At 37.0% G+C, this 17,582-nt stretch overlaps 1 protein-coding gene across 1 annotated transcript in view; it reads left to right on the top strand.

Moving 5' to 3' along the window:
• The window catches only part of SLC44A5 (solute carrier family 44 member 5), a 337,526-nt gene that overhangs the window by 35,992 nt on the left and 283,952 nt on the right, over positions 1-17,582 (top strand). The window contains exon 2 of the mRNA XM_072834088.1: positions 9,983-10,101. Within this exon, the coding sequence (XP_072690189.1) occupies positions 10,044-10,101 (58 nt within the window). The 5' untranslated portion in view covers positions 9,983-10,043. The remainder of the gene's footprint in view (positions 1-9,982; positions 10,102-17,582) is intronic.

Below are 17,582 nucleotides of genomic sequence, written 5' to 3'. Positions count from 1 at the left end.
TGTCTGCACATCTCTCCTGCAGTAGGTACTGTTGCCTGAACTGGCAGACGGTCAGTAAGCACTTAATGTTTATATACTGACTCCCCAATCCCTTTGGGAATCTTGAATCTCTCTTAGTGAGATTATGAGTTTTATTTCGTAATCACAATTACGATAAATAATAATATAATAATAAGAACAAGAAGGGGAAAGAGGAGGAGGAAAAGAGGAGAGGCTGGAGGAAGATGAGGTGGTTGAAGGGAAGTGGAGAAGGAGAATCTATTTTATTTTTTGATTTTTTTGGGGGAAAAATGTGTGACTGAGATCAGTCTGCACTATCCTTCCATTTGAATGAATTTGATTCCACGTGAATATGTGTTTCTCACATCAGTGTTGGTTTTACGATAGTCACGCAATATTGAGGTCTCAAGACCAACATCAAAATATCACAAAATTGTTGATCATATTAGAACAAAATTCTATACAGCTTGGGTACTATAATTCTATGTGAAAGTTTGGAGATTTTCTGAATACAATCTTTGTTTTTCTTTCTTTTTAAAAAGTGGCTGACCAACAGTATTAAGGCAGCGTTTCTTTATGAGTGTTTCCTTTACTTGAGTGGAATGGCAAATCAACAACGTGTAACTGCCGTGCTCATAGATCAGAAAGGGCAGTAGACTGTGCCTGTTCTGAATACCCGCTTCTGTTGGTTTTAGTACAATGTCATGTCTGTGCCAGTTTCTCGGCAGCAGTCTGAAATCTCCAACAGAAAATAACTGACATGTCTCCATAACCAACACACTTGATCTTTGGCAAAGTAATTTGAAAATTTGTGGTACATTTTATCAAGTGCTAGAAGTTTTAGATAGCATGTTTTTGAGACCTCTCAGGTATAAACTTGATAGTGCTCTTATTACTTGAGGTTCTTGCTCAACTATCTTTCTGTTGTTACTTCTAAAGAAATACCAAAAATGAAAAATGTGAAGCCAACAGTTATCAGAATTAGAAGGACATTTGCTGTATCAATTGCATACCATAGCATTTATCGAACTTTGTTAGACTGTGTTTTTTTTTTTTTTTTTTTTGAGGGCAGGGACTATGCTTTATTTTATTTCTGAACCTAGCACAATGCATGGCTCATAGTAAGTGCTTAGTAATAGATGTTTGCTGATTTATCCATATGTTTTTGGAATGAGCTACTATATAACGTATACGCTTTAATAATTTAGACTGAAAAAGTGAATTCTTGGTGTTTGGCTCACCGACCAGATATTATATATTAATAGATTCATCAAAAGCAATATTCACTCATATTTTATACGTTAAAAAATGCTTTTCATGTCTACTGAATCCTTGAGCAAATGGATGATATCTATTCCAATTGAACAGAATACTGGTTACACACAGTGTACACAATGAATGTGTCCAAGCCTGATATCATAGCTAGAAATGAATAGAGTGTTGCTTGGATTTCAGCCATTGTGGAAACATGACTTCTAAACCTTCTAAACTTTCTAAGCATGAACCATATTCTTTCCCTTTCCTTATTAAAATTCATTTTCTTAGATATGGTAGTCTGCTTATCTTGCCTCTTCACAACCAGATTGCACTTGTAGAACTTTCACACTTGTAAAAATTACCCAGACAGATCATCAGAGAACTCTCTAGGTATGAAATGTTCAGGAACTGGTACTGTGTCACAGGGCAACCCAAGAGGCAAAGGTATTGGATAGAAAATGTGTGAAGTTAAGCTATAGATCACCATTTCCTCCCAATCCCTTTGGGGGGTTCACTCTTTCCTTTTTCTTCTGCTTTTTCCTTAATCGTGATTGCTCTCCCCAAAGACAAGAAATTAGCCTGGCACTTAACAAATACCTCTGTGTTCCTGTAGAACTCAAACTGTATCAAGTCCATGTTTCTCAGGATTGAATTTCTTCCCCTTGCTTGGCATATTAAGATCTCTTTTGGAAGAATTTATGGAAAACTTTATTTATATAGCATCATGGTTAATAGCTCAGGTTTGGGAAATAAATCTAGATCAAATCCTGCCTCCGCTTGTTAGTATTGTGGCAGAAATTACCGGTTTGCTCCTCTGACCTCTGTCTACAATTCTCTTCTGCTTAGCCACCTTCCAGTTAGGGGTGGCCCTGTGACATAGTTCTGGCCAATTGTATAAGCAAAAGCTTGCTGGTGGGGCCACTGGGAAAGCAAGGAGACTGAGCTAGTATCACTCTTTCTCCATTATTCCTGCCTGGAATCCTGTGATGCCTGAAGGTGTCGCAGCTACTATGTAATTAGGAGGCAATTAGTATGGCATGCATGCAGGAGCAGAACGAGAACCTTCTTGTCTTTGGGCACATTACTTAGCAGCAAAAACAAACCTGCATTGCCTACCTACAGCCCTCTTGGTTTTTTCGTTTGTTTGCTTTTTTTTTAAAGATTTTATTTATTTATTCCTGAGAGACACACAGAGAGGCAGAGACACAGGCAGAGGGAGAAGCAGGCTCCCTGCAGGGAGCCGGATGTGGGACTCGATCCCAGGACCCCGAGGTCAACCACTGAGCCACCCAGGTGCCTCTGTTTGTTTGTTCGCATGTTTTTAGCAACAGCAGCAACCATCTCTAAGCCATTGACAGTTTTTCTGCTACTCACAGTTGAACCCATTTCTAATTCTGTGTCTTCAGTTTCCTCATTTATGACTTGGGGATATTAATACAATCTACTTCATGGGATTGATGTGAAGATGAAGTGAGAGACATAGCAAAGTGCCTGGCTCAGAGTAAATACTCCATAAGTATTAGCCAATATCACTATTCCAACTTGAATATATTTTTTCATTATATTTAGTGTGAGAAATTTATGCTGTGAATACAGAGCATATGCTGCTCTGTGTAGCTACAACATTTTATCTATCTCCTCTCCCAATGCTTTTAGTATTTTTATCATAGTTTTGTTGAGATATAATTGACTATAGTAAACTGTGCATATATGAAGTAGTCAGTTGGATAAGTTTTGACACATGTATTGCCTATAAAACCAATATGAGTAGAATAGGATAGAGCATGATTCATTCTGCCTGGAAGGAGAGGGGTCAGAAAAGGTTTCAGACCTTCACCACCATTAAGATGATGAACATATGCCATGACTTCATTTTCCTTACAAATCTCTCCATTCCATCACTTCCCATCCTCCTCTCCCTAAGACCACTCCTCATCTGCATCCTGTCACTAAAGACTAGGTTTCATTTTCCAGAGTTTTATATGAGTGGAATTATGCATATGTCATATTTATTTGAGGGAAATGGATCTGGCTTCTTTTCATTCAACATACTTATTTTGAAATTCATCCATGTCTTTACATGTTCAACAGTTTTTTTAAGAAAATTGTTGAATAATATTCCATTGTGTGGATATCCAAACATCGTTTTCCACCTGTGGAATACTAAAACATTTTAGTATTTTTTTTAAACAATTTTGATATGTTAAGTCTCTTTCTCCCAGTATTGTGTTTTAAACAATTTTGATATGTTAAGTCTCTTTCTCCCAGTATCGTTTTCCACCTGTGGAATACTAAAACATTTTAGTATTTTTTTTAAACAATTTTGATATGTTAAGTCTCTTTCTCCCAGTATTGAGTCCCACATCGGGCTCCCTGCATGGAGCCTGCTTCTCCCTCTGCCTATGTCTCTGCCTCTCTCTCTCTCTCTCTCTCTCTGTGTGTGTGTCTCATGAATAAATAAATAAAATCTAAAAAAAAAAAAAAGAAAATAGAATGGAACAACTCTGGAAAATAAAAAAAAACAAACAAAGTACTAATTACACTGTGAACTTCATGAGTTAGAAAATATGTCTTATTAATCTTTGACTCCGAAGAATCTGGTATAGTGGCTGGTCCCCAGCAAGTAGTCAATAATATTTGTTAAATTGAACCAAGTTGAACTAAGGAGAACTGAAGCCTGGAAAATATAATTTTATTTAGGCTACAGTGATTATGGATAAAAGAAAAAAATAAAACAGAAATATAGTTTTAATACTTTTTCTGGAAATGTGAGGTTTATTAGAAAAGACAATAAAACTTCTTCTGCAAGTGTATTTTCTCATTCTTGACTTGGTTTGCTAATTTTCAAACTATTGTTCTGTTTTTCTTTTGTTTGTTTCATTTTGCTATATACCAGCAGTAATAGATTTAAATTAAGTTTTAAAAAATCCTATATATTCTTTAAATTATTTATTATCAAAGATGAAAGGGATGGGAAAATTATCATTTACAATTACTTCACAGTCACAAATATGGAGCAGGTGAGAAAGAGAGCTGAAGATAATTTCTAGACAGTAAATATGCCACTATAAAATAAAAGAGTTGGAAGCTCCTCTTACATTTTGTTATTATAATCAATACTGAATGGTGTCTTCATTTCTTTAAAGTGACAGAAACTCTAGAGGAATAGCTATAATGAGCAAGGTTTTTTGAGTATTCCAAGATGGAGAAAAAACCCAAATGAAAAAAGCTAGCCAGGAAATGTATGCATTTAAAAAAGTATATTTTTAAAGCATACTTCTGTATGTATTTTGTATGAAGTATTTTGTTTATTGGCTGATCCATCTATCCACTCACTCACTTGTTCACCCATCATAATGGTGTTGAGGCACATAGAAAGCTTATGTGAGAGTTTGTTCTTTACCATCAGTCAATGGATTTTTTGTCAACAGTTTTTCTTTAAACAAGAACTTTAAACTTTTATGGATAACTAGTGACTGATTTCCATCTTCTTTATTGTAAAAAATGGACTTATTTATCAGATTTTTGAACAAAATATAGTCTTAACTTCCGTCCTTCCAATCATCGACATAAATGTCGGTAACACCTACTTTATGCTAAGTGCTGAGGATTCAGTTGTGAATGTAGTGTATGAATATTAGGCATGGAAGGGACAGTAAAGAGACATTACAGGAGGCATGCTTACTGATTAATGAGACACAGTCATGTATATAGGCTAAGTGACTTGCCCAAGATAACAGAGCTTGTGAGTAAAGTATTCCTCGGAAAATATAAGATTATTTTCAGATACTGCTTTTTATTGGCATTTAAACCTCCAAGCATTGCTGAGTGATAAACTCTGAAGACAGCCGGTTGCAAAAGTAGTTACAGAAATGAGAAAACACTAAAAAAGGAAACTAGAAGGGAGGAAATTTAGGAATAGATTGGGATGAAATGGGAGAAAAATATTTGGCTTCATTTCAGTTCATCCGGAAATTTTTCAAACTCGGCTCCTCCCTTCCCCCCTGCTGGAGTGCATATGGTTTGGATATAAAACATATATGTGATATATTGCATATAAAAATGTAAACATAAGCTAATGTTTATTGAGAGCCCAACATGTGCCAGGCAGTTTTATGTATATTAAGTCATTTAATATTTACCAGTACTTGGTGAAATACTGTATTCTTAAGTCCAGATGTCTATTTCAGCCTGGTGTTTCAGTGGCTCTCATTGCCCAGAGTCTGACACGCAGCCTTCAGGTTCAGAAACCGGATTATTATGTGGTCACCCAGAGGTTAATAGGCCCAGGCAAATTGATTCCTTCTAGCTAAACTTACAAGAGTCTGATTATAAACCAGAACCTCAATTTACAAGTCTCTATGAAGAAATTAACTGCCAAGTCGTCTAGGATACTCACGTCAGTTTGTCAGCACATTTTATTCCCTGTGGGAGAGGAACCTTGGAAGAGAAAATTAAGGACAGGAAGATGCCAAGGAAGTATAAAATTAGAAGAAAATGAGTTGGATGCTTTTAATAAGGAAATTGTTGTGCCATTATTTGATCCCTATGTGCCTTCTACACGATAGGAATGTACTTGGCTGGCTAAGGGATCTGCATGTGATTTTTCTCACTCAGCCAGGTCCCCCTCTCAATATCTCTCTGATAATGGCCAGTGGTAGATTTAGTGGCAGCACGGCAGAGAGATGGGGAGAGTCTCAGGCTGTTCAAAACCGGGGAGGGCCTAACTTCTGCAGGTGCTGCAGGAGGACAGAGAGGCACTATATGCAGTAAGTAAGCAGGACAAAGATTATAACCAGGAAAGTATTTCTTTTTTTTAATGCAAAAATTCAGGTTTTATTTTTACTTATTCTTACATAGGTGGGAGCTGATTATCAGGAACTTATAGGCAAACAATCACTTTTCTACCTCTTAGCTGAACAAAAATACACACAATGTGGCATTATCATTAGGCAAGACTTGCTTTCAGGAAAGTATTTCTAACAGTGATTGAAGATTTATTATGTGTTAGAAATTATATCAAGAACTTTGTATCAATTACCTAATTTAATTCTCAGAACAACCATCTGAGGTAAATACTGTTAGTATTCCTGTTCTATAGGATCTTTATGGACCTTTCTGAAGTTGTGAAAAGTTGTAATACTATAGTAGAAAGTAAAAATTTCTTAACATAGGGTAGTCCAGACAGGGCTGAGGGCCCCTCAAGGTTAACAGGTTCAAAGTTGAGTTCTTCATTTTTACTTAAAATACACTTACCCTTTAGGTCTGAAGCTTGTGAGTTCTTCTAGTACTTCTACTCTCTCCCTTCTTTCCAACTTCCCTGCCTCCCTCTCTCCCCCTGGGTTCCTGACATCAGCAAATCTTGTAAATTTTATTTCCAAATTATGCAGTGATCTTCCCCCTTTACACCCTCTCTACTGTCACTGCTCTAGTGCAGCTATGGGAACCACTGGTCTACTTTCTGTTTCTATGAATTTGCCTAGTCTAGACATTGCATATAAATGGAATTGTACATTTGTGACCTCCTGTGTCTGGCTTCTTTCACTTGGCATAACGTTTTCAAGGTTCATCCATGATGTAACATGGTTTTGGTGCTTCATTTCTTTTATGGCTGAATATTATTCCCTTGTATGGATATATCATATATTGTGTATTCATTTCATCTGTTGATGGACATTTGGGTTGTTTCCACTTTCGACTATTATGAAAAATGGTGCTATGAATGTTTTTGTTTTGTTCGATGCTTTTGTTAGAAATCCTGTGTTCAACTTGCCAGGGTAATCTTTTAAAAATGAAAATCATGTGGTTTCCCTACTGAAAAGCCTTCAATAGCTTCTCATTACAATTATATTATAATCTAAATTCCTTTCCATGGCTCACAAGGGTTTGCATGACCTGCCTCTCCTTTCTCATGTAAGCATTTTTCCCCTTCCCTCAATATATTCCAGCTCCATTGGTTTTCATTTGGTTCCTTCAAGTCCCTAAGCTTTTTAGGGTATTCACACTTGCTATATTTTGGCTTGAAATGCTCTTTCCAGTGCTTTTCATGGCTAGTTCATTTTCATCCTTCAAATCTCCATTCTCTATTTTAATTTATCAGAGATGCTTTCCCTCGCTAAACTCTGTTATTTCCTATTTCTTTCCTAATACTTTTCAGACCTTGTAATTACATGGTTGTTTCTTTGTGAACCCACTTACTGTTTGTTGCCCCTGGAGGAATATGATTCCTTAAACTCAGGATTTAAAGCATACCCTTTTTATTTGTCACTACTGTCTGCACATGTGCTTAGCAAAATATTTGACATAAAAGAGGTGCTTACTTCATGTTTGTTGAATAGAGGAGAAAGATTATGGGTGCTGGAGGTGTGATGGAGTAAATCAACATGTAGTGGCAGAGCTATACTAACAAGAAGGAAGAGCAAGATGGTAGAAGACTTTCAGTTATACTGAAATTTGAAGATCTGAGAAGAGGTATGGATAACAGGGAAGGACAAGTTTCGGTTCAAGATAGGGAAAGGTCAAAGAGTCAAGAGCAGAACCTCTGAATATGAAGTAAAAGTTAAGAAAAAGGAGCATTTTAATTTGATGTCAGTTCTAGAGAGGCTGACTATATTTCCTTATAGTTCACCTGTCTAAAATCAGGGTTGCTTCTAGAAAGCAGGCTGGGACTAAGATGATAGCCATTGCTTGTGGGAGAGGAAGGATGCAAAAGATGGGGAATTTGGTGACAAACCCAAAATTGCGTTATAGAAACACAATTGAACTTTTAATTATTTGGTTAATAGTAATAGTTAATAATAAACATATTGTAAAAGCTTATTAAATTTGAGACAGGTAGCATCCTAAGCATTTTTTTTCCCACTGAGGTTATTGAATCAATCCATTTTCTGAGGATTACATTTTGATTCTTGTCTGAACAGAAAATTGAACTTGTACAATAGAAGATTACTGGTCCTTAAATTACAGGATTGGGCTAAATCTTCCTTATTCTCCACCATGTGATGAATGAAACGTGATAAAAATGAGAAATACTTTTGACAAACCAGAGATATATTAATGGGATTCTTGGATAGGAGTTAGACATTTTCCAGGACTAATTAGATAGCACTGTCTGTCACAGGGCAGAGCTAGTCTTGGATTATAATTAGAAGTTTGAAGCAAGACTTAGAAATTTCAAACAAAGTTTTATGAAGTAGGAAAAGGGTTAAATTGAGCAATATGAAATGTCAGTTCTGGGCTTCTTAACAGTTACCATTGAAAATGCAAAATTAAAAAAAATGTGATAACATTTAAAAGGTAGATTTAAAAATAACTTGAAAAGTCTTGAATTTGAACATTATTACAGGAATAAAATTACATATCACGGAGAACTTTAAGAGAAAGGAATGATTATATCAACTAATAGAGGTAGAAGGAATAATGGAATAGAAAAAAGTCACTATTTTGGAATTATATATATCTATATATCCATATCTATATCTATATCTAATCTATATCTATATCTATCTATATCTAATACCTCTATAAAGATTACTTATTAATTGCAAAGTGAGAAATGGTAGTTTATAGAGGAGAAACCTGACTGGCACCATCCTATTGGGTCATCAAAGTTAATATCACCAGTGATAGAAAAACTGAGTTTTGATTCCTGATGTGATGCTGAGAAAGTCAAAACATGGATTATGTAGTATTCTTGCCCAAAATGCATACCCCACATCTCATCGTGCAGAAACATCAGACAGGCCCAAAAGGACATTCTTCAAAATAACTACTCTGGCACTTCTGGAAAATTTCAATGTCATGGAAAAAAAGTGTGAAGAATTGTTCCAGATAAAGGGGACTAACAAGACATGCCCATACCTGTCATGTGTGATCTTGGATCTGGATGAGAGAAAAACTCTGTAAATGACATTATTGAGACAATTGGAGAAAAGTGACTGTATTAGTAGATAAAAATGGTATATAGATCTCAGCACAAAAAATTTTGATAATTATACTGTAGCATAATGGAAGATGTTAATAGTAGCAGAAGCTGGGTGAAGAGTATAAAGGAACTTTCTGTACTATTTTTGCACCTTTTCTGTAAAATTATTTCAAAATAAAGAGTTAAGGGTCATACATAGAAGAAGAGACTGACAGGCAACATGACAAAATTTTAGTAGTGATTTCTAGTAAAATTAGCTTTTCCCTTTCATTAAAAAATGCGGGGTGTTTTTTTGGTAATAAATTTCCACAATGGGTCGTATGTTGTATGATCTTTAAAAATACATAGCCTAAAATTAGGGAAACAAAGAACCAAACTCAAAAGAAAAATGCCACCTACCACAACCAATTTGTTGATCAGTGTGGCTGCTAAACATGAAAACATAAATGGGAGTTTTGAAAAAAAAGGTGCATAAAAGTAGAAGGCAGGATGGAGAAATCAACTGGTTAGGGATGAATCTTATAGGTGGACGAGAAGTGTGAGAGTAGACAATAAAAATAAGGACTGAGATTTAGGAGGCTGTGGCAGTGAGAATTTTATTTCGGTAGTAAAGAGGAGAACGCAGTTTCCTTCAAAGGGAGTAGTAGATCCCTGCAGTCTTTTATGTGTTAGAAGAGAATCAGGCTAATTCTCTAGGTTTTGGGGAGAATGTAAATCATGGTGGTTGAGACTATTCCCAAAATGTTGGTTTTTAATAAAATATGTTTTAGATAACCATCTTCATACTTGTTTTTATTATAGATTCCTTAAGCAACTCAACTTTGCAGTGTTTCAGGCCTCCTCCTGAAGAGACAGCCCATTAATGAATGACAAAGGTAATCACCTTCTCCAGTCACGTCCTTCTTCATCTGGACTTTTGTGTAAGATATTATTTATTCAATATTAAGTAGGGACAATAGAAAGAATGAATATACACTCTGGTGTCTTTAGGAGCTGTGCTTGAAAAACGGCAGCATGTGAGACATTAGAGTTCTCAGTCTTTTCCCATCTCATGACCTCTGAGATGCCCGGAATTCTCTTTTCTGTGCCTGGGGCCTCCCAGTAGCAGTGAATCTGGAGGAGGTGTGCTGTGCAGGGGCCTTGTGGTGTGTAAAAGCACATGCCCGTGCATACTCAAGTCATTTCTGAAACTGCTCCCTTTTTCCTGTGTCGTTCCCTCTACCTTAAGAGTTATTGCTAGAACCTGAATCTTTAACATTTATTTTAGCGGACTATTATTTTCAGCTCCCTTTTTCATATTGTGACATAGCCAGAGCTTGCTCCTTAGAGAAGCAACACACTGTCACTTGTTCGTTGGAGAGGGACCACGAAGCTCCCCTTCAGATTTTAACCCCAATTCCTACTATTTCTATCCCTATTAATTAGATTTTTAGCCCCTGGTAGGCATAGCCCAGGTCTCATCCATCTTTCCCCTTCTTCAGGCCTAGCCTTTTACTTCCAAGAAGGTAGTTACTTAGTAAATGTTTATTGAAAATGAATACTGTTTTCCTTAAGGGCAAATTTTATTCCTTCATGAAGGAAAATCTATTCCTAGCTATGAAAAAAAAGCAAAATGTAGCATGAGTACAAATTAAAATGGAAGACCTAGAATGTGTAGCTTAAAGCTAAGCAGCCTCTTTGATCTTTGGTTGTGTATTTTGAGAAGACTAAAAGGGTTATTAAAAGTGAGATCTAAAGATCTAACACGCTGTTTAAAAAGGGCCTGAGAATGTGTCAAAATCTACATGGGTTCCTGAAGGCTGTAAATGCGTTGTCGGGTGTGGCTGGCCCTGCTCCCATGAACGTGCTGCCAGGGATTGTGCATTCAGATTCTCCTCTGGGGGTGGGGATTACAGATGTGCCTCAAGTATGAAACCTGGGTTATAGCCAACCTCCAGGACATTTTCTTTTATGCAAATACACATGTGTTACTAACATGTCTGGGCAGGTGACCTTTGTCTTTTAGGCCTATTTGCTCATCTGTAAAAGGAATAACAGTAATTACCTTGGTCTGTGAGATTAAATTGGCACAGGGCCTGAGAAGTAACATATATATACACTGAAGAAATGGCAGTTTTTGTGATTGTTCACAAATTGTAATTCAGAAGTGTTACAAAGGGTTGAGAGTGATTCTATTTGAAATAGAATCACTAGGGCTGTATTATACTTCACCTACATTGTAGTTTAGGCTGGTTTATTGTAAGCCAAGGGCAAATGATTGCTACCATGGCTAACAATGCTTTAAGGGAAAATAATTTCTCAAAGTATATGATTAGCATGCTCTGGACTTTTGGAGCTATGAAGCACTCTTGCCTTGGGTGTTACCTCACCCTATTCCATGTTGCTCATTTAACATTTATCTCTTTTCTTTGAATATTGGCTACCGATAATCTGGAAAGACATCACAGATTCCACCATCAAAAGGAGGGCATTTTGGTCACCGTAACACCTACTTTTTGTCAACTCCCACTAATCGATGCTTCCATTGGCCTCCATTTAATGTCAAGTAGTCTATAGGCCTTAGACTGTCAATTAGTAAGTGACTTTCTCTATAGCATTCATAAGTCCCATCCTTTGGGCTTGAGTCATTACTCAACTCACTCCGTAAGGGCATTTTTATTTTTTAATTCCATCTTTGTGAAGGTTTTAACATGTAATAAATGAAAAAAAAAAAACCCATGATGATTAGAAATCTGTAACAAAAGTCATAGGAAGTAGCACAGATACTGGCACAAACTTGTCCCTTTAGAGGACAACACTTGTCAGAGTAGAGCGGAGAAGCTGCAGCATCACCAATACCACCACCATGAGTACAAAATATTCAGTAAACAAAATTACCTGTGAAGCTGTGCTGGATGTCAGAATAAGAGAAACACACGGAGAACAGTGACCAAGAATTGCTTATATCGGATTGATAAATGGACAGAGTGAAAACATTAAACAAATAATCTCTATATGGGCGCTGTTTTCATGATATACAAGTCAGGTGCAAATGAAATCTTGACATGTCAAATAGGCTAATTAGGTGACAAGTCAAACTTAGAGATAAGATGTAAGACTTATGTGTTTGTCAGATTAATGTATATCAGTCACAATGTGACTTCGTTCTTTTGAGTTTGTCAGGGGGTAGGGTGTTTCAATTTTGGTGGCCACCAGGGCAGGCTATGAGGACAGAGGCATGGAGAGGGATGGCTGTTATTCTTTGGAGTAGGCTCTTCAGGGAGCACCCAGACTCTGGGTAAGCCTGGTGCTAGTACCTGGTGCTAATGCCTCATGCTACATTTCCAGAAGGTGCCATTGGCGCCTGAGATGGGGGGAGGGGACCTGGAGGGGAACACCAATATTTTTGTGCATGTAGCTCTAGGCAGTGCTGACTTCAGGGACAACGAAGAGAAATACCGATGCCAGAGATAACCAAAAGGCCAATGACCAAAAATTGCCTCAGAGAGGAATAATACATTTCATCTGATGTGAAACTGATGTGAATTTTATGTTTTCAAGTGCACAGGTTAGCCACAAAGCCAGCAAATGTTTAAGTCGGATTTGCAAACTGACAGTTTACTCAGACATTCTACTTTAGCTTAAATGGGAGTGCCTCAATTCACTCATTAAATTCTGCAATTGAAAGGAAGCCTTTATAGTGGGTCTTAAAGCACACTGAGGATTTATTTGTATTAACATCTTAATTTTGGCTAAATGCCGATAAGTGCTATGCCTTATAGTCACTATTCTGTTAAAATTTTCCTTAATGAAAATGTTTTATCATAAAATTTAAGAATTATATCATAACTCATATTTCCAGAAGCCAAGATGCTATTTCTGCATTTATCTCTGCATCAATTAATGTATCTATCTAGATCTACATCTACATCTATATCCATATCTGTATCTATCCATTGTCCAATGGTTGCACTCTCAAACATATCTACAGAAAATAGAAATGGACATGTTTAGATAGCGTTGATAATATTAAATCAGATAAAAATTAAGCACACACATACTTAAGGAAAAAAAGACTGCAATGAGTGAAGGTAAAGGCAATAACACTTTTTCTTCCACCCCAAGGCAAACATAGTTGATCAAGACCCATCTGTTCATTCTTAGATTTTCTATTCTACTTCTGTGGCTGACCTCACTTTTATAGCACATATAACAACACTGACATATTACAGAGTTTAGCCCCTGTGCAAAGATGACTCACAAATTTGTAAAGTCTGCATAGTTTTGCATAGTTAATAACTTCTTTCTTTGTTCCCACTGCATATATACATTGGCTGTCATCTCTCTGTATTATAATTTTTTGTTTACTTCTCTGTCTCTCTCATGAAACAAAATTCCCAAAAGAAGGGCATTATTCCTTTTTAAACTTAAAAAAAATGTTACACCCAACATGGGGCTCAAATTCATGACCCCAAGATCGAGGGTCACATGCTCTACCATATGAGCCAGGCTGGCACCCCAGGAAATTATTGTTTGGATCCATAGTGGCTAGCATAGTGTCTGGCTTCTAGAAAGCACCCAGAATGAATAAAAGATTGAATAAAATTTTCATAGTCTGTGAATAAGAAACATGCAACAATTCTTTGTATTCATCATGCTCACCTCTAAATTGATTCTGAAATAGTTAATCCTTTTCTTCCTTCCTCACCTCGTCTTCCTCATGATAGAATTTTTCTATTTTAGCTTTATGCCCACATGGCCACCTCCTGTTGAAAACTAGTAGGCACAACTCGGTTTCATGATGGACAGATGGACAAGCCTGCTGTTGCCTTTGGCCATGCTACTGTTACTGCTTATTCTCTGAGATCTGTCAAACATGCCTTTCTTTTCCTCTTTTTTTAAAAATTTTTTTATTTAAAAATTTTTTTTGGACTATACATATTTGCTCTTAACACTGCCTTGCTATATTTGTAATATTAGAGGATCACAGGCAGGCTCTGGAAGACAGATTGGCAGAAATATTTTGAGGGGTACATGGTAATCTAATGCAAAAGAAAAGGACTCCATGGAAAAGAGGCCATAAAATATTGCTATAATTCAGCTGAATAGGGGTAGGTCTTCCTCTTTCTCTTTTAACATAGTGGGATTGATTGGAAGAAAAATAAAATTGCAATATATTGCTGGAAAAAGAGCCAGGTTATGCTACCAATTTGAATTGTTCAGCTAGAGGACTGCAGAGTTATTTGTTGGAATTTTACATGTAATTATATATTTGAATAGTAGTTGCTTCAAATCAGTTATGTAAACTATAATTCATAGACTTAACATTGACGTGTTACCTTTTTATTTTCTAAAATTTTTAAAGAGAGGGCAGCCCCGGTGGCTCAGAGGTTTAGCACTGCCTTCAGCCCAGGGCATGACCCTGGAGACCCAGGATCGAGTCCCACATCGGGCTCCCCGCATGGAGCCTGCTTCTCCCTCTGCCTGTGTCTCTGCCTCTCTCTCTCTCTGTCTCTTAATAATAAATAAATAAAATATTAAAAAATAAAATAAAATAATTAAAAAGATATTTATTTATTAGAGAGAGAGTGCACAAGCAGGGGGAGGGGCCAGAGGGAGAGGGAGATGGAGAGACTCTCAAGCAGACTCCTCACTGAGTGCAGAGCCTGATGCAGGGCCAAATCCCATCACCCTGAGATCATGACCTGAGCTGAAATCAGGAGTCAGACACTTAACTGACTGAGCCACCCAGGTGCCTGTACTCTCTTGTTACTTAATTTTTTAAACCATACATAGCATTCAATAGCACTTTAATGTGGATATTTTCCTAATTAGAAAAAAGAAATGAGGGAAGGAAATTATTTACTTAGTTTCTCTCACAGGTCAGGCATTTTTATGCCTCTTCCAGTGTTTTTCATGTAATCTTCAGAACTAAGCTGTAAGATACATTTTATTATGATTATTTTATAGAAAAGGAAACAAGGGCTCAATGATAGTAGTTTGCTCATGGTCACACAGAACTAGGAATGACAAAACTAATTCCAAGGCAAGTGTTTCCAACTCAAATTTATTCTCTGCTTACTGTGTTGGATTAGCCAGCATATGCTAAATTTTCAAGGAATTTGGGTGTTAATTATGTAAATAACAGTGTTTTAAAGGATTTTCCATATTGTGAATGATGCCTTAGAAACTAATTTCTTCTAAGTTAGGTAGGGTACTTGTCCCCTTTTCTAAATGAGTATGTGGGTTGATTGAAAAAAATGATTCAATAATGTGCTTCAGGGGAAGTGATTTCTGAATTTTTGGAATTTCTAAGCCAGAAAGCAGAGTGCTCCAGTATTTCACAAACATGCCTCTGGAACCACTGTTCTACTTTCCAGAAGCCTCAATTTATCTTGACTATCCTCTTTGCTTTTAAGATCCATGCCTGGGCAAGCATGATGTCTTCTGACCAGAGCTCTTGGTTTCATTCTTGTTTTGACCAAATTCGTGGACCACCCGTGATCTTAGTTGACAATGGGGTTTGAGGTGAAAATCCCTCCAGCTTTCCTGGGCACTCTTAGCAAGCATCAATTTGTAGGTAGATTTCTCTGAGGCCTATTGGGATGGTTCCTGTATATATCTAGACTCTAGGAGAACCCTCGAACTGACTGCCCTTTTTCATGGAGCAGGGGCAGTGCAGACTTCGAACTTCCTCTGTGTTTCAGCATTCACTCCTCCTCCCGTGTGGTGGCAGGGTCCATGCTGAAGAGAAGAGAATCTAGATATTTGTTCCTTTCCTCATCCTACCCCCAAATATGAGTCAGACTCGCTTTCTCAGTGTGGAAGGATAGAGTAAGGGACCAACTGCTGGTACCTTCCTACTAAGTAGCACAGTTGCTAAAATGGATTAACTGTGAAGTAACAGAACTGCCAGTTGTCATCCTGGTTTCCTCGGGTAAAGCAGACAGTGCCAGAGGCAATTTCTAACTGTGTTAGATGATGATTTCTCCCCCCAAAAGCAGCTTCAATTATAGTATACCTAAAAATGAGGGTTAATCAAGACAGAGTTATCAATTGGCTAGGTAAAATTTGACAAGTCAGTTTCATTCCAAGTGAGTTGCAAAGGTGATTGCAATATTTGGAAACTGTGCTTTAGGGAGAGGATCTGGAAAATTATAATTGTCAAATGTGAGCATAATTTCTGTGATGAGGAAATAGTCATTATTTATATTAAAATAGATGTTTATTTCTCTCCATTATCTCTTTTTTTTCATACTCTTTCAAATATGTTTTTCTTGCAATTTAAATTTGGTGATTAAACTGCATTTATAATAATGCGTTGCCATTAATGAGAGAAATGTCACCTTTATAAAGATGATTCAGTAGTGTAAGTTATTTTGGGACCAGATTTGAGCCCAGTTCCCATTAATGAAAACCATTCCCCCTTTTTTTCCCTAGGAGAGTAGAATTAAAATAATCTGTTTTGTCTATTTCCAGTCACGACACACTCTAGGCTTAGGTAAATAAACACACTTGAGAAATAACAGACTAACCAACTCTGTCTATCACTTGACTCAAAACTGTCATTTTTCATTTCAACGTTATATTCATGAGCATTAATATGAAAGCTCTATGTCAAAGGTTTGCTTTCCATGTTTTGATTGCTTTAGAATGGAAATTTAAATGCTGAGTTTCAGAAATGTTGAGGAGGGGCAATGGGGAGAATCCAGGAGAGGAGTCAAGAGGCTGGTTCTGGCCTTGGTCGGCTACCATGTATGTGCCTGGACAAGTCACTTTAAATTTCTTAGCATGTTTTCTTTGCTTTTAGAAGTAAGATGGTTAGACTAAGTTAGGCTGGAAATGGGTGTTCTCCTATCTGCTAGGTCTGATTAATTGATAATGGCTGCCTAAAGGGCCACATTGGGGATGATGGAGGGCCTCTTCCAGACCTAGCTGACAGGAGGACGGGGGGGGGGGGCAAGAAAGCCACTAATTTGCATTCCCTAAACTCAACACATTTTTGGGTCATCATCTGCTTCAATTTTGACTTTCATGATCTATTCTTAATTTTTCACTTCAAGAAAATGGTCTCTCCATACCTGAAAATATTTTGAAAATTTGAGATCAAGGAGATACAGTCTTTGAGATCATCTAGTCAAAATGAGGCAGATATATTTAAAGGTACTTTGTAAACCACAGAGCACTGTTTTTGTTATTCGAGGACTACATGGCTAATTAATGGTAGGTTTTCCCATGATTCCTTGGAGGACTCCTTCCTCTCTAATTTGTCATGAATGCTTATTGCATGACAGATGCAGCCTCTTTCAGTAACTTTAAATTTTAGGAAAGTTACTCATCCCATTGATAATTAATTCAGTTAAATTGTAGAGTATAGACAGTAACACTGTGGACATTCAGAGAGTTAGAGAGTCAGCAGAGC

Source organism: Canis lupus, chromosome 8 (assembly GCF_048164855.1).
Source record: "Canis lupus baileyi chromosome 8, mCanLup2.hap1, whole genome shotgun sequence".
Lineage (NCBI taxonomy): Eukaryota > Metazoa > Chordata > Mammalia > Carnivora > Canidae > Canis > Canis lupus.
Note: the sequence above shows the minus strand (reverse complement) of the source record. Positions and strands in the feature narration are given on the sequence as shown.